General features: G+C 43.0%; 1 protein-coding gene across 5 annotated transcripts in view; it reads left to right on the top strand.

The window, feature by feature from the left end:
- Window positions 1-18,728, top strand: part of ARVCF (ARVCF delta catenin family member) — a 543,287-nt gene that overhangs the window by 472,814 nt on the left and 51,745 nt on the right. For all 5 annotated transcript variants that reach the window (XM_069961072.1, XM_069961073.1, XM_069961074.1 and 2 more), the window contains 2 exons: window positions 7,123-7,622; window positions 16,308-16,491. In XM_069961072.1, the coding sequence (XP_069817173.1) occupies window positions 7,123-7,622; window positions 16,308-16,491 (684 nt within the window). The remainder of the gene's footprint in view (window positions 1-7,122; window positions 7,623-16,307; window positions 16,492-18,728) is intronic.

Raw genomic sequence — 18,728 nt, forward strand, 5'->3', positions numbered from 1 at the left:
GGCACAGAGATTCCACCGGGAAGCTCAGTTCGTGGAGTCCGCGTAAAATCTCTCCTGCTATGTCTCTGCTCAAAGAATTGAGCCCTCCCATTCAAAGACATGGCAGGAGAGATTCGGCTTGGAGTTCACGGATGGAGGTTCCCAGCAAAATCTCTGCGACGAATCCGTAGTGTGAACGGGCCATTACATGTTTATTTGCTTGGGCAACACTGTCCAACAAATCTATACCTATTAAAGGGTTTATCCCGCTCTACAAAAACATGTCCACTTTCTTCCAGAGACAGCACCACTCTTGCCTCCAGTTTGGGTACAGGTTTTAACTCCGGGTGTAACTCCGTTCCATTAAAGTGAATGGAGCTTAATTGCAGACCGCACCTGAACTAAAGACAAGAGTGGTGCTCTCTCTGGAAGAAAGTGGCCATGTTTTTGTAGCACTGGATAAGCCCTTTAAGGGTGCATACACATGTACAGGATCCGCAGCAGATCTGCACCAGATTTGATGCTGTGTTTAGTTATTTAGAGCAAATCTGCTGCGATACTGTGTGTGTGTGTGTGTGTGTGTGTGTGTGTGTGTGTGTGTGTGTGTGTGAAGCTACCCTAATGGGGTGTTTAGAGGGAACATTCCTAGCAACTAGTTTTGCTTAGAAAACTTGTTTCTTAGGGCCATTTAACAACCCGACTATTTCTAATTGGTGAGTTTGCTGGTCGTTTACAGACGCTTTACAAGGCTCGAGCATTTGTGCAGCTAGTTCATAGCTCTGCCCAGTGGCCCATAATGCTATTAAGACTGCCCAGCAGGACCAGGACAAGGACCAGGGCTTGACAGCAGAGAGACCCGAATCGCCCCTTACTTAAAATGGTTTCTAAATAAAAAAAAAATCCATTTATTTCAACGTGTTAAATTACAAAGTAATAAAACTTGATTAACTCCTTTACATCAACCATCTGTATACATACGTTCCTGACTTTGAGGGGTTTGATGTGTGCGGGACCGCTGCAGTGAGAGCTGTCCCGCACACATCAGTGTCCTGGGAGCCCAGCATAATGACAGGCAGCTGGGATCCCGCATTTAAGGTACTCAGTGACAGCACAAGCTCCAGGGCGTGACTAGCCATCTGGGCGGTGTATGGGCCATGACTAGTTATTGCGGCGGTCTGTGGGCTGTGACTAGTCATCGGGGTAGTAGGTGGGTTGTGACTAGTCATCGGGGTGGTGTGTGGGCCATGACTAGTTATTGCGGCGGTCTGTGGGCTGTGACTAGTCATCAGGGTAGTAGGTGGGCTGTGACTAGTCATCGGGGTGGTGTGTGGGCCATGACTAGTTATTGCAGCAGTCTGTGGGTTGTGACTAGTCATCAGGGCAGTAGGTGGGCCATGGCTAGTCATGGATCTCTGCCTGTCAGCGCTCTGCAGGGATGATTGACAGGCAAAGAGGCCTCTAACAATCCAGGTGACTTACGTGTAACTCTTCAACTTGTCTTCCCTCTGTAATTGTTTGTTTCCCAGCTCGGTTGTCGCACCCTCCTAACTAAAATAGTTCTTCCGGAGGTCTGCTGTATTCTTCTAGTCATCAGGAAAGTACAAAAAGTTCTTTCTGAGAGATCAGTTTTAGTGTACAGTAAAAATAGTACTGCAAATAGTCACATCTGTTTATACTTTCTGCCGGGGGTCGGCCCGCTCCTCTCCCCTTGTCCTAAGAGAGGAGTGTTTGGCTTCATACTGGGGGCGACACTATACGTGAGCATTGTTTGTCTTTGTACATTGAGATGTATTCTTCACCAGATGTGTGTGTTGTCCGCTGGCAGCGGGCTGGAGTACAGGGTCAGAGCAATGTAATGGGCATTTATCATGTTTCCAGGCACGTAAGAGCCATGTGGATGTAGGATCCTGCTGCGTCTCACTCTTATCACCGTTTATCCAAAGAGTTTGGTCAGTCAGTTAATCTAAACCAAACAAAAATGAATGGTATAAGAACGTTTATATTCTGATTTAGAGTTTTGGGGTATTTTAGCAATAGATATTTATAACATTGTTAATTTCAAGGAGCCCCGCATCGCGGAAACCCACCACGGATTCTGCTGCTCACCCCCACTCGAGCTATAGACACCGTTCTATGCACAGGCGGATTCCGCCGTCCGCCCAAACAATTATTTTGGGCAGACTGTGGAATCTGCCTGTGCATAGAATGGAGTCTATGGCATGGGCGGAGCTGCGAGCGGCAGGATATGGTGTTTAGACACACTGACAGATTTTTGAAGCCAAAGCCAGGAACATACTGTAAACAGAGAACAGGTCATAACAGAAAGACTGATATTTCTCCTCTTCTCAAATCCATTCCTGGCTTTGGCTTCAAAAATCTGTCAGATCTGCCTAAACACAACATTATCCGCCCGGATTCCGTAGTGTGAACGCACCCTCATACTGCGATCTCTGACACTGGAGACCCTTAATGACTTCCGTAAAAAGGCATACCATAAACATAATCATCATATTAAAGGGAAACTAACAGCAGGTTTGAACACACAAGCCTGCAGTTTTGTACTTGTAGACAATGTGATGCAGATTCTACAGATATTCTTTTAATTTTGGTACGTCACGCCGTGTTGGTGAACTGAGATCTTTTCCCAGCCCCCCGTGTGTCCGCCTGGTGTCATTTTCTGTGCCACCTACCTTATGCATATATGTAAAGGGTTGACGTCCTCTTCCTCTTACTGCAAAAAAAAAAACAACACCTCATGTGGCTCATTAGACGGACAATTAAAAAGTTAAGGATGTTAGAAGACGAGTGAAAATGTTGGGTCTTTAAGGGCTTCACTATTGTCTTGGATAGTGGTTAAAGCTCCTGGACGTCATTTGCATTGAGATGTTAAAGGTGAAATTCTTATGATTACATTAGTGCAGAAAAATGCTCTTTTCTTTGCACCTCTCATCCTCACCTTTCTAGTCTAGTAGTGAGCTTCTCAGCTTAGATTTTTTTTGCAAGACTATAAAGTGTGGCTGTCTACTCATTGGATTCCTACAAAAAAAAAAAACACTTTGAAATAATTGGTCTACTGAAATCTATGGATGCGTTCAGATATACCGTGATAAAAGTCTGCATACCATTCTTTTGGTTTTCCCTGTATGTAGACTACTTGTACAGAGGTGAACATAGCCTAATAGAGATTGGATTGTGTGTGAACAAATGGATACCAATTTCATGATACCAGAAGGTTAGGGTATGTTTACTCCTGACTAGAGATGAGAGAACCTGGAGCATGCTCAAGTCGATCCGAACCCGAACGTTTGGCATTTGATTAGCGGGGGCTGCTGAAGTTTAATAAGGCCCTAAGGCTATGTGGAAAAAATGGATATAGTCATTGGCTGTATCCATGTTTTCCAGACAACCTTAGAGCTTTATCCAAGTTCAGCAGCCCCCGCTAATCAAATGCCGAACATTCGGGTTCGGATGGACTCGAACCCGAACCCGGTTCGCTCATCTCTACTCCCGACCCTTGTGCAGCCATGGTCAGCGTGGTGGGGGCTTGAGCTTCAGAGCACAACCACACATGAATGTCATGCCATTTCCTATTGAAGTTAATAGAAGCAAGGTATTTTGAGAATGCAGATGGTAAATTTGTGTATTCATTATTTGGATGGTCCTAATCAATTTTGGTTATGATATGATATTCTATACGGTGTGTGCACTGTCAACTAGAGATGAGTGCAACTCGAGCATGCTCAAGTAGGATCAGTCAGCATTTGAATACCGGTGGCTGAAGAAGTTGGATGCAGCTCTAGGGAGTCCAGTAAAACATGGATACAGCTGTAGGCCATAGGCTGCGTTCATGTTTTCCTGCACTCCCTAGGGCTACATCCTACTTCGTCAGCCACCAGTATTCATTGCCATGTAATCTGATTTCAGTTGCGCTCATCTCTACTGCCGACCAGTTTTCCGATTACTTCAATGGAGCACATTACCAATAAATTTTGTATAGGTGTCTTCTCAGTTATTGTAAGCCATATTATTAGAATAGAGTGAATAATCCAGGTAATGTTTGACCGCACTATAGAACCTTAGTTCGTCTAGGTCTTTATAGCAGCACTAGTTGTTTTTTGTTTTATCAGAGATAGCTGAGAGGATGTTTTTTACCTTCCTGCCTAAAGGCTAAATATCTGGTGGTTTCCATTCATGAAGCTTCGGCCCAGCTGCCGGCGTAATGTTTTTTTCTGATGAAGCTGTTTTTGGCCTTACGGGAATTGGCTGATATCAGCAGCTTCTTTTCTTTGTGTCCGATGATACGAGAGAGACGTTTTACCGCGCATCATCTGAGTCACATCCCAGCTAGAACAATGTACCAAAACATGGCCGTAACGAAGAAACTGAAAATAAAAATCCACAGCAGATGATCTCAACTAAAAGTGTAAGAGCCTGTGTGAATTTCCTCCCTATTAGTAAGGAATGTATTACATGGCCGTTCATCACCTCTTCGGATAGCCTGCTAGCTGTCAGCAGACGTCCCCCAGCAGTGTGTGGTCTGCTGCACTGACATTATAAAATTAATGGGAGACATTTTTAGGGGTCAGGATGCGATCTTCTGCAGAATCTCCTGGAATCACCAGTGTAATTGAGACATTGATTTTGTTCTTTTAATTCAGCCTTACAATATCTCGGCGTATTTGTGCCTAATTCTGCACTTTAATTTCCTAGAGATTGGCTGACTTTAGTGCGTGTTAATAGTACTTGTTTTGTGCCGTGTCTTTTTATATCTCTGGGCACACATATCGTTCCTACAGAACAAGCTTTACTTTCAGAAAATAGATTGCTGACTTAAGCTCAGCGGCCATCGTGCCCAATAACTGAATCCCGATACTCTGCTTTATGAGTCGTTTCATATGAGAAGATTTTGTCCTCTTGTTCATTTTATTAAAAAACACTTCCCTATTAAACCCTGTTTAGTCCTTTAACATATTAAAAGGTTTCGATCATGCCCCGCCGCCCCACTCCCTTTCCTTACTGCAATGAAACTCCAACATGAGTGAACATAGCCTTAAAGCCCTATTACATGGGCCCATTCAGAGGAGAATGCGAGTGCTCGCTTGTTCCTTCTGAGCGGGAAGGGAGCACTGACCTGACAGGCCGGCGCTTGCTTCCCCATTATTATCATGGCATGTAATACGGCCTTTAGGGTCCTATTAGACAGATCGATTTTTCATTTTCTCCGACTAAATGATAAACAATTGCACAGGAGCACCTTTTTTTTTTTTTTTTTGCAAACGACCTGAAATCACCATAATACATGGAATGATGGCCGTTAGTTAGGATCGGTTGTATAATCTAGTTTACAAACGATCGTATTAACGAAGGAGCAATGTGTACATGTACCGAAAGATTTGTGAATGATTAACAATAATTTTATGGTCAGCACAAAAAAATGTGATCAGCGTTTCTTTAGCCATTTGATTTTTGCCTGCATACACAACAATCTCTTCTCCTCTACTTTCAACTTTCCAAGCACTGCTACAACTACCTCTCTTCTACGCTACTTCTTCAAGCACAACCTCAGGCACAACCAGTTTAAGCTCTAAGGTCTATGTGAAGATTTATCAGCACCTATACACACTAACTGTACACTTTCTGTGGCGGTACCAACAGTCAGGGTGGGTCAGTTGCCTCTCAGGTCTTCGTGACAAGAGCCCAAGGGACCCATCACAACACTTCCAGTCACCGGCCATTGGGGAACACAGCCGTCCACCTAAACAAAGCATGTACCAACATCACACGTGTGTGCTGGACTAGTACTGGCGTTACGACAACACTACCCTTGGCTGAGCTGATACAACCACCAGTTATAACATCATCCGGTGGAACACCGTTCTGGTGGTGCAGAGGATGAAGGTAAGTCTCATGCGTTCATCCTCTGCGCCGTTCCCGTGTACTGAGACGTTTACTCCTCTGGGGGTGGATTGGCGCAATGTGGCGGGGCAGTGCTCCAGACGCTCTTACCAGAGAGGAGTAAACGTCTAAGTGCACAGGAACCGCACTGATAAACACTTGAGACTTACCTTCATCCTCTGCACCTCCTGCACAGTAGGGGGGCTATTAGCAGGTTAGATTCCTCTAACCTATTGATTGTTCCCCTTTAAGTACTGCGTCTTTATTTCATTTTCATTTTTGCATTGTTTGTAGCTAGACTATTAGGGTCCATTTACACAGAAAGATTATCTGCCAAAGATTTAAAGCCAAAGCCAGGAATGGATTTGAAAAGAGGAGAAATTTAGGCTTTCCTTTATGACCTGTTCTCTGTTTATAGTCTGTTTCTGGCTTTGGCTTCATATCTTTGGCAGATAATCTGTCAGATAATCTTTCTGTGTAAATGGAGCCTTACACCGTCTGTTTAGTCCATTGAGCCTTCAGTAAGTATTCTATTGATAGTATATTGTTGTATTCTATCTATATAGTATTCTGTTGTATTCTGCTGTATTTTGTCGAATTGTCGTATTCTGTTGTGTTCTATCTATATCAGTGATGTATAACCTTGACACTCCAGCTGTTGCAAAAATACAATTCCCATCATGCCTGGGCAGCCAAAGCCATATGGCTTTGGCTGCCCAGGTATGATAGGAATTGTAGTTTTGCAACAGCTGAAGTGTCAAGGTTAGCCATCACTATTCTATATAGTATTCTGCTGTATTCTATCAATAGTATTCTGTTGTGTTCTATCGATAGTATTCTGATGTGTTCTATCGATAGTATTCTGATGTGTTCTATCGATAGTATTCTGATGTGTTCTATCGATAGTATTCTGATGTGTTCTATCTATATAGTATTCTATCGATAGTATTCTGTTGTTTTCCACTGTTTTTGTCTCTGAATCAATCTGGCTCTAGTATAGTCTTATCACTTCCAGGGTTTACACTGCTACCATTGCACGGCCATGTACAGCATGCACCCTGGACGTATTATCTGACATAGTCTTGAAGCATTTTCCTATGTACATTTATCAGGTTGACAATATCGTGTACATTTCAACTGGCTTCATGTTCCATCTAACACAGGTTACATAATAATGTAAGCACTATATCTTCAGTATAACATGTCCCATATAGGTGTACTTACATGTATGTTTCCTGACCTCCCTAGGGCTTATGATGACCCTCTGGAATCAGAACTGATTGAGGAGAGGATCCCTTACCTCCATGGCGGCTATGCAGCTCCACTGGCTCAGCCGGAGCGAGGAAGCCTTGCCAGCATAGATCGCCTAGGGAAGCGATCTCCTTCTATTGACAGCATCCGCAAAGATCCCCGATGGAGAGATCCCGACCTCCCTGAGGTCATTTCAATGCTCAATCATCCCATTGACCCAGTCAAGTCCAATGCAGCTGCCTATTTGCAGCACTTGTGTTATGAAAATGATAAAATAAAGAAAGAGGTAAGGCATCTCAAAGGCATTCCTATACTCGTGGGCCTGTTAGACCATCCAAAGCCTGAAGTCCACAGAAAAGCCTGCGGGGCCCTCCGTAACATTTCATATGGAAAAGATAACGAAAACAAAGTGTCAATAAAGAACTGTGATGGTATTCCTGCATTAATACGACTGCTGAGGAAGACGAACGACATGGAAGTGAGAGAGCTCATAACAGGTATGTGTAACCATTGCCTCGCCATGAATATCTGACTCTATATCGTCCAGCCTGTGCTCACTTTAATAGAAGATAGTCAACATATTATCTGCTGATCATTGACATAGTCCTCTGGCCGCTGGTGTCTGAAAACAAGAGTTTTTGTTTTTTTGTTTTAAACTATAGGGTGTTGCAGGAAGCTGAGGAGAGAGGAGGCATTCTATTTACATGGAACGATGTGTTGGAAGGGCTGAATAAGGGCCCTAATACACGGAACAATAATCAGCCGAATCGGCCCTATCCGGCCGATTATCGTTCCATGTGATAAACACAACGATCAGCCAATGACAACGATCATCGGCTGATCGTTGGTATAGGTTTGATTATAGGCACCGACCGGGCATTGCTACGTGTAATAGCGGTGCGCGGCTGCTGATTTGCAAAGTGCATACATTACCTATCCATGGTCCAGGGCTCCTCTTGCGCTCTGCTTCTCCCCAGGTCCCGCACGCTGCAGCTTCAGAGCGATCTGTCTCAGAAGACAGGCAGCTCAGCCAATCACTGGCCGGGACCGCAGCAACTGGTGATTGGCTAAGCAGCCTGTCAGCTAAGACAGGCCGCTCTGAAGCTACAGCGCGCTTGACCCGTGGAGAAGCGAACCGCAAGAGGAGCCCTGGGCCATGGTTAGCTAATGTATGCAGTGTAAGCAAGGGCTGCAAGGACTTCGGTAACGAGGTCCATGCAGCCCTTGTTAAATGATTATCAGGCGGATCGGCGCTTGTTTACAGTTATTATGGGGCACCCATCGGGCCTTGTGATAACACCCTAAAGTGGAATGATGATATTTACATGGGACTGCATGTAAGGGGTGAAGGGGTGATGTGAAAGAGAACTAAGGTTTGAAGATGGGTTAGGGTGTGTTCACACTACAGAATCTGGGCGGATAACCCGCCGCTGTCGCCTGCACGCACTTCCACCCGTGCCATAGACTCCATTCTATGCACAAGCGGATTCCGACATCCGCCTAAAGAATTGGCTTGTCAATTCTTTGGGCAGACGGCGATATCTTTGGCAGGTTATCCACCCGGATTTAGTAGTGTGAACGCACCCTTACTGTGAGTTAGTAGCATATTCACTTCCTATTAAAGTCCAGTGGGTATCAAATCTGCTGCATATCCGCAGCAGACTTGCTACATGTGCCTTTTACAGTATACGCCATGAGCTTTTAATTCCTCACAGACTCTTTGGAAAATGAAAGGTGGAATCTGATTGGTTGCTAGTGTGTATACAGCCTGTACGACATATTCTTCCACTGCGTCGTTTTTCCTTTTTATACATGAATTGTTCACATGAATTTTTTACAGCATTGGGAAAGGATCCCGGCCTAGCTAACAAATAAACACATACATTCATCTTCCAGATTAAATGCTTTTTGTCGTTCTCTGTTCTGTTCTCAACAAAAAATAGAAAGGAACGTTTATAAACCACAAACATAGATGAACCCTTGAAGCTTATAGAAAGCCTCAGCTAACTGTATGTGACCTGTTTTCTTTGGCCTGGTGTCGTAGTGGGTAGAGGTCTCCACATATGTGCAGTAAGTATATAGTTTCTGCACTATGAATAATTTGCTTCTCTTTATAGTGTTACTTCTCCAGCCAGAAATGTTTAAGGTGTGACTGGCCGTATCATTCCTTGGCATGGGTGTAGTAGCTGCGGTCTGTGAATGGCGGTGTCCCCTAACACGCTGTGATATCTGGCAGGCATATGACATCCCTGGCTGGCCCTTTTATGTGCTATACTGAAACCCTCTGTAATTTCTTAGGGAGGGCCCAGGAGTCTTGGTGAAAATTGGCAAGCATCCCTCCCAGACACTTAAGAAAACAAACAACGCTCTGCCTTTTCCTCTTGTTAACATTGTTGTGTTCCTTATTATGTTTGTGAAGCACCTAGTCACTCCTTAGTTGTGGATATTTATTTTTGGATACAGGCAGATCATTGTTCTGTAAGGAATACAAAACATCACACTCGACACTTGTACTGAAGGGTGTATTTTATTTACATGGCTGGATCCATGTTCTCCCGGACTCCCTAGGGCTGCCTGTAACTTTGTCAGTCGCCGATATTCAAACGCCGAGCGAGCAGACTCGAGCATGATGGGGTCACGCTCATCTCTACTAAGTACTAAGTCACACCATGTATGTTTATGTGAAACTATGAGCTGGGCAAAGGCCACTCATCGTTCTTTTTACTAGCATCCTTGTATTCGCAGCAGTGAACACTTTGACCTAACTTGTTGGGTTAAAGGAGAAGTCCAGGAAAAGTACAAAATCACTACGGGCAGAGGTTGGGGAGTAATTAAAAAAGCAAATATGCGTAACTGTCTCCAAGCACGCTCTGCACCAAATCATGGAGCTCCCAGACCCAGCTGTCATTTTCTTCCTATCACTGACAGGTGGAATTTAGCCTGCTCAGCCAATCAGCAACTGCATCCCCAGTATCTGACTGGCTGAGCGGGGCATCCTTCAGCTGGGTCGTGGTGTGGCTGGCGGGGAGCTCAGAAGACAGGTGGCGGTGTCCAGGAGCGGGACGTGGCTCTGTGCGGGCAATAGGACTGGTGATTATCACTTGTTTTTTATTTTCCCTCCACTCCCTACCAGTAGTGATATATTGGGTGGCCTAGATCAATGATTTAACAAGAGCTGTCGTAGCGCCTCCTTCAACCTCACACCCTTTTTCCGTACTTAAAAACAAAAAAACAAACAAACAAAATCTCCATAGAAGTTGCACATACAGTAAGGGTTTTATTAGACAAAGCAATTTCTCATTTTCTTTGATTAACGATAAATTATTACAAATGAGCGCTTTTGCAAACTGCCTGAAACTATTCTCCATAATACATGGAGCAATAGGGGTTAGCAGGGATGAGCAAATTTACAATAGGAACAAAGTGAATCACTTTAGTAGGATCAGCTGACCGCTTATCAGGCTGCTGGCTTTGAAGTCTGTGCAGCTCCTCCCTGGGTGCCTGGAAAAGCTGGATCTTCTTCCATTTTCCCAAGACTGGATCCAGCTTTTCCCTGCACTTGGGGAGGAGCGGCACTAGTGATGAGCGAATACTGTTCGATCGAATAGATATTCGATTGAATAGTGAGATATTCGAATATTTGATATTCGTACAAATATCCCGCGAATATTCGACAAATATTCGATAAGCTTTCAAATCCCCCAGCTTCCGGTTTTACCATCCAAATGGTCAAATAGATGTTTCTCACTAATCGAATACTTGTTCCCATAGACTTTAATGGGATTGAATATTCGATCGAATATTCGCGGGATATTCGTACGAATATCGAATATTCAAATATCTCACTGACAAGCTCCTGGCTGATCCTAATAAAGCGATTAGCTTCACTCATACTGTTAATTTGCTCTACCCTAATCGATCCTTACAATCATAATTACAATGGTTCATAAACTCTGGTAAATGAATGATTGTAATAACGAACCTACACCGAAAGATTCGCCAACAATTAACAACGATTTTATGGTCAACTCAGAAGATGTGAACAACAACACTCTAGCAAATTTTCATTAGCCTGTTTGATCGTCGCCTGCATACACTGGAAAGGTTATGGATTTAAGTGCAAACGATATCACGTTTTTTTCGTACGCTAATCTTTCTTTGTAATAGAGCCCTTACACTATTTACATTACCCAATAAGTATGGAAACTGCATAGTTCACAGTGCCATACAGTTTACATAGCCCCCATCTAACATTAATGGGAGATATACATACGGAATAAAACATTGGGTTGTTTTTTGATCATGACTCCCCACCCACCCCCACCAGTGGCCGCAAGAAAGCAGGGTGCTCTCCGTCTTAAGATCACTTCTGGACTTATTGAAAGTTTATGGCATATCCTATAGACGTGTCATAAATATCCAGATCAGGTTACCGCTTCAACTAAATAATATTGTAAAAACCTTTTACTGATTTTTTTCCCCTTGGATCTAGGCAATGAGCTGTCAACAACAGGGAAAGGGTAGAGGGCACGACTGCAAAAGTAAGCAATTTTACAAATGTAAAGCATTTACAGATTTGCTTACTTTTGCATTATCGAACTACTAAAGAAAGTTTAGGGGATGAGAATACCCCCTTTAAGAACGTTCCTGGTATGGACTGGATTAAGGGGAAAAAAAATTATATTTAATTCTTTATGGTCCACATCATGTTTAGGTTTTGAAACTGCACTGTGTAAGAGCATCATAACATCTTAAAGGGGTATTCTCACCTGTTCTTCTTTTTTATAGATCTTCTATTTTATAGATTAGGCCTATGGTCCTTTTACACGGAACGATTATTGTTCGAATTTGCACAATAACGATCGGATTCGAACAATAATCATTCCGTGTAAACGCAGCGAACGATCAAACGACGAGAGAGAAATCGTTCATTTTGATCTTTCAACAAGTTCTCAAATCGTCGTTGATCGTTTGCAAAAAATTTGTAGAACGTTCCGTGTAAACAGTCTTTCAACGATTTCACCTATGTGTGAGATGGGCTTAAGCGATCGCAAAACGATTTTTCCGTACGATGTATCGTTCCATCTAAACGCTGATTGTTATAAAAAACACATCGTTCATTCAAAATCGTTAATTGTGCGATCAGGCCAATTATCGCTCTGTCTAAAAGGACCACAAGTAAAGCAAATGTTTTTCATTAGCAAAATTGCTTACTCTTGTATTTTGGCCCTATGCTCTTCCCATTTTGTATACTGCTTGCTGCCCAGGTTACTGACTGCTACTCTCCACTTTGTGAGTGGTGGTCGGGCTGCTAAAACCTTCAATGACCTTCACTTTTTACAGCTTCTATGTCTCCCCCTGAGATCAGACATCTCCAGGACTTGTGGATTGTCCCAGGAAGTGTCTGTAATCTCAGTGGGAGAAACAGAGGTGATTCAGCTCAGCATCGCTGCGTCTCGTCCTTACTCCCCCCCACAACACCAGGAAGTGAGAGCGAGACGCGGCTATGCTGAGCTGAATCAGCATGATGAGAAAACCCCTTAAAGGGGTTATCCAACGCTACAAAAACACGGCTACTTTTCTCCCTCTCTTGTCTCCACCTCAGATGTGGTTTGCAATGAAGCTCCATTTACTTCAGTGGAACTGAGTTTGAAACCCCACCCAATCTGGAGACAAGAGAGGGGGAAAAATGGCCATGTTTTTGTAGTGCTGGATAACCCCCTTTAATCTACAGCATATTTATCATTATAATCAGTGCCCTATAGTGGAAGAAAAAAAAAAGAATTTAGGGTCTTTAGTTTGCCTTGTGCCAAAACTTGTTTGAACATGAAATAATTATTTTTACTTTTTTAATATGGCTTAACATGGTATTTAATTTGGGGGGGGGGGGGGGAAATATATATATATATATATATATATATATATATATATATATATATATATATATATATATATATATATATATATATATACTCTCACCGGCCACTTTATTAGGTACACCTGTCCAAATGCACGTTACCACTTAATTTCTAATTAGCCAATCACATGGCGGCAACTCAGTGCATTTAGGCATGTAGACATGGTCAAGACAATCTCCTGCAGTTCAAACCGAGCATCAGTATGGGGAAGAAAGGTGATTTGAGTGCCTTTGAACGTGGCATGGTTGTTGGTGCCAGAAGGGTTGGTCTGAGTATTTCAGAAACTGCTGATCTACTGGGATTTTCACGCACAACCATCTCTAGGGTTTACAGAGAATGGTCCGAAAAAGAAAAAACATCCAGTGAGCGGAAATGCCTTGTTGATGCCAGAGTACAGAGGAGAATGGGCAGACTGGTTCAAACTGATAGAAAGGCAACAGTGACTCAAATAGCCAACCGTTACAACCAAGGTAGGCAGAAGAGCATCTCTGAACGCACAGTACCTCCAACTTTGAGGCAGATGGGCTATAGCAGCAGAAGACCACACCGGGTGCCACTCCTTTCAGCTAAGAACAGGAAACTGAGGCTACAAATCGCACAAGCTCATCGAAATTGGACAGTAGAAGATTGGAAAAACGTTGCCTGGTCTGATGAGTCTCGATTTCTGCTGCGACATTCGGATGGTAGGGTCAGAATTTGGCGTCAACAACATGAAAGCATGGATCCATCCTGCCTTGTATCAACGGTTCAGGCTGGTGGTGGTGGTGTCATGGTGTGGGGAATATCATCTTGGCACTCTTTGGGCCCCTTGGTACCAATTGAGCGTCGTTGCAACGCCACAGCCTACCTGAGTATTGTTGCTTACCATGTCCATCCCTTTATGACCACAATGTACCCAACATCTGATGGCTACTTTCAGCAGGATAATGCGCCATGTCATAAAGCTAGAATCATCTTAGACTGGTTTCTTGAACATGACAATGAGTTCACTGTACTCAAATGGCCTCCACAGTCACCAGATCTCAATCCAATAGAGCATATTTTGGATGTGGTGGAACGGGAGATTCGCATCATGGATGTGCAGCCGACAAATCTGCGGCAACTGTGTGATGCCATCATGTCAATATGGACCAAAATCTCTGAGGAAGCTTCCAGCACCTTGTTGTATCTATGCCACGAAGAATTGAGGCAGTTCTGAAGGCAAAAGGGGGTCCAACCCGTTACTAGCATGGTGTACCTAATAATAAAGTGGCCGCTGAGTGTATATATAATATTATTATTATTATTATTATTTTATTTATTTTTAACTTTTTTTTTTTTTTTTTTTTTTTTTTGCTTTAAAGGGGTTGTCCAGAGAAAATATTTTTCTTTCAAATCAACTGTTGTCAGAAAGTTAGATAGATTTGTAATTTACTTCTATTAAAAATAAAATCTTAAGTCTTCCCATACTTATCAGCTGCTGCATGTCCTGCAGGAAGTGTTTTTTGTTTGTTTTTTTTATTTCCAGTGCTCTCTGCTGTCACCTCTGTTCATGTCAGCAACTGTCCAGAGCAGGAGAGGTTTTTTTTATGTGGATTCCCATAGAAAGACTCTCCTTCTCTGGAGAGATCCTGTCTCGGACAGAGGTGGCAGCAGAGAGCACTGTGTCACACTGAAAATAAAACATTTCCTGCGTGACATACAGCAGCTGATAAGTATGGGAAGACTTGAGATATTTTTAATAGAAGTAAATTACAAATCTATATAACTTTCTGACAACAGTTGATTTGAAAGAAAAAGATTTTGGCTGGACAACCCCTTTTAACATATCCCCCAAATATATATATATATATATATATATATATATATATATATATATATATATACACATACACACAACACTAAATTAAGTTAATAACCTAAAAACACTTTATAGCCATTTAATCAATATATGCTAACAAAGGAGAAAATAATACAATTGTCCTGGTTATTGGGGCCCAGCGAGTGCTTCTATCCTCTATTAGTCAGGGGGTTGTAAATCTTAACAGTGCAAGTCGGCATTTATGGCCTTAAATTATGATAAATGGTAAAATGAGCAGCTGCAGTATTGATTCCCCACATCATGTGACCGACAGCAGATGTCCTTTTACAGTTGCCTTTTAGTATGTAAAAGAACAAGGTTGTATGTTTAATTTCACTTAACATGGTGTCTTTAATTTGGTATAAAGTTTCTCCTTAACAAGAAGAGGTGTGAGAGCTATTTTGCATATCCTTTCTTCCCAGAATTCTCAGTGGAGCAGCAATGGTCTGTAAGTCTCCACACGTCTTTATGACGAGCTCTCCTTAAGGAGAGTCACTACCCCTTTTCTCCTTAACAGAAAGTATTTACTCCAGCAAAAATGTTTTCCTTTTAAATCAACTGGTGTCAGAAAAATACAGAGATGTGTAATTTACTTCTAGTTGAAAATGTCCAGTCTTCTAATACTTATCAGCTGCTGTATGTACTGCAGGAAGTGGTTTATTTCTTTGTCTGACACAGTGCTCTCTGCTGCCACCTCTGTCCATGTCAGGAACTGTCCAGAGCAGGAAAGGTTTTCTATGGGGATTTGCTACTGCTCTGGACAGTTCCTGACATGGACAGAGGTGGCAGCAGAGAGTACTGTGTCAGACTGAAAAAAATACACCTTCCTCCAAGACATACAGCAGCTGTTAGGTATTGGAAGACTGGAAATTTTTAAATAAAATCAAATACCAGTCTGATACCATTTGATTTGAAAGGGAGAAAATTGCTGGAATTCCTCTAAATTTTGGATCTTAAGTTTACTAAAAAATATATCTAGATCCAGTGTGTGAATGTTTTGTTTATTTTACATTAAATGAACTTAAATGGGGTTATCCAGGATTAGCAAAAAAACTAAACAAAACTATTTTCTTGTGAAAACAGCCCCATGACTGACCCCAGGTTGTGTTTGGTATTGCAATTTATTTTCAGTGGAACTGAGCTGCACCACCACACCCAAACTGGACAGAGGTGTGCTTTTTTTTTTTTTTTTTTTTTTAAAGCCTTGACAACCCCTTTGAGGCTATTGGCTAGTGAGAACATATTTTGGGGTGGTGGTGACGTAGTAAGTTCAGAGACAAAATTAGCGAGGAAAAAGCAGGAATGTATTATTCCCCATAAATGTCAGTAATGTGCTGTGACTTTATACCTCCGTAATGATTTGGGATCATGTAAATTCATTTGCTGTGTTTGACTCCCCACATCTTTTCTGCTTCCTTGTTAAGGAACCTTATGGAACCTGTCCTCATATGAACCCCTAAAGATGGTGATCATCAACCATGGTCTCCAGACCCTTACCAATGAGGTTATCATCCCTCATTCTGGATGGGAGAACGAACCGAACGAGGACTCCAAGCCCCGAGACGCTGAATGGACCACAGTGTTTAAGAACACCTCCGGCTGTTTAAGGTGGGTTCTTGCTTAGATTTGTAAATTGACAGAAATTTTTGGAGTTGATGTTTTAGAAGCATGGAAAATACCTAAGCGTGATTGGATTTGGAAAGTAAAGCCCCATAACACTAAATGATTATCGCCCTGCCCTAGTCTATTACCAACCATTCAGGCCTTAGTGTAATAGGTCATGTGGGAAGGCAACGAGCGCTGAGCTGACAGATCGGTGCTCGCCTCCCCTGGAAAATCGTGCCGTGTAATATGGCCTTGAGTGTAGACATTCTGGGGGAGATTTATCAAACATGGTGTAAAGTGAAACGGGCTCAGTTGCCCCTAGCAACCAATCAGATTCCACCTTTTATTTCCCAAAGAGTCTGTGAGGGATGAAAGATGGAATCTGATTGGTTGCTAGGGGCAACTGAGCCCGTTTCACTTTACACCATGTTTGATAAATCTCCCCCTCTGTGTACAGCACTCTGTATAAATGACAAGTGCTAATTTGTGGTGACGAGGTCAGAGTAGCCTAAAACAGCAGGCCCGGGTCTTGTGTGTGTTCCTTTCTGTGTAGTGGTAATACTTACCAAAAGTGGTCAAAAAGAGAGCAACTTGTGCACGAAGAACAGGTTCATGGCACAGAAAGCTTATTGCTGAGTATGCCAGGAACAGCCCATCTGGCCTGATCCCAAAGGAGAGCTTATAAAGAGCTCATAAAGTTATTGCGGCCTATGATGGTACCACTGTGTGGTCTGGTAGTAAAGGCCCTATTACACTAATTGAAAGACAAACAACATGGATAGCAACGATCTGCTACCATCGCTCAGTGGAATAGGAGTGGCGGCAGCAGACCGCTGCTATCGGCTGCCCGGACGATCTAGCGATTACCCAGGCAAGCCCCCATCCCCCCCCACCCCCACCCCTGCGGCTCTCACCCACTCTCTACCAGCGTGTTTAATAGGGGCTTAAGCAAGGCGGGCTGAGTTTTACAGAAGTGAGGCCCATGCAAAATTGTGAATTTGTTATGAATCGAGTGTCATGTGCATGGCCCCTGCTCAATGTTTACTTGTCTACCCCTCCCCGGCTGTAAGGAGTTAACACTGTATAAGGGTATGCTCACACTCGGTAATTTAGACTGAATTCAGTGTCTCAGTGTCACACAGTGTCTCTATGGGATGGCTTTCGCGTCTCCGCTTCCGTCGCTCTCCGCTCAAAAAAATTGACATGAGGACGAGCTGGACGAGACTGAAGGAACATACATATATTGGAAAGGGGGTGGGGGGTGATAGCCTCCGAGGAACGGCTGTGTATTCTCCTTATTTTTCTTCCTCCACGTCTATGGCTGTGACAGTCTGACAGTATAACAATGTAGGAAACTAATTGAAATTGGCATAGGCTCAGACCTGTCCAATAATAACCACGATAGTGTCAAGCAGATTGGAGAGCCCTTCATGTTAATCCTTTCATTTAACCTCTTTCACTTGTAAACTGTGAAGCCTTTGATCCTTATGATTTGTTTCTGTAGCGATGAGTCCTGCTCTTATCTGCTGAGAACGTGGATCTTTCAGAGCGTTGCCTGAGAACGGCCGGCTTTATCTACATGCCTCAGAGGTGTTGTGGGGTTTCTTTTGTTTCTTTTGTCGGGGTGTAAGGTTTCATAATACTATTTGGCAACCTTTTTGTTTTCTTTCCTGAGTAATTTCTCACAAAGACATTTGTACCTGTACTCGGCTGATAGACGCGTGAGGATGGAGAGTACCCGCAGACTTTGTTCACTAGATAGTTGATTGCCGTCAATAGGGTCAAAATGTATGGGCAAAAACAAGGAACCTGCACATCTCTGATAGGTCAAGATACAAAGATCTTTATTAAACACAAAAAAGTAAAAGCTGTATACATAGAAACAGAAGAGGGGCGACCCTGATAAGCAACCCCCTTCCAAAGGTCAGGAAATGGACCCTGTGGACACTGAATGTGGTCCCTCTTGCAATCCCACTCATTTATACACATGTACAAGTATAAAAAGCAACATAAATAAACCTATAAGGCAAGTTAAAAGGGCATGCAACAGCACAAATACATCCTATAATGTGTAACATGCCCGAATAAAGGGCAGTGCAAGAGGAAGGGAAAAAAAAAATCTTACAAGCGGTCCCTGGAAAAGCTGGATCCAGTCCTGGGATACTGGGAGAAGTTTCTCAGGACTGGGTCCACCTTTTTCTGGGACCTGGGGTGATGCGGCACAGAAATCAAAGACAGCT

This window comes from Dendropsophus ebraccatus, chromosome 3, assembly GCF_027789765.1.
Source record: "Dendropsophus ebraccatus isolate aDenEbr1 chromosome 3, aDenEbr1.pat, whole genome shotgun sequence".
Lineage (NCBI taxonomy): Eukaryota > Metazoa > Chordata > Amphibia > Anura > Hylidae > Dendropsophus > Dendropsophus ebraccatus.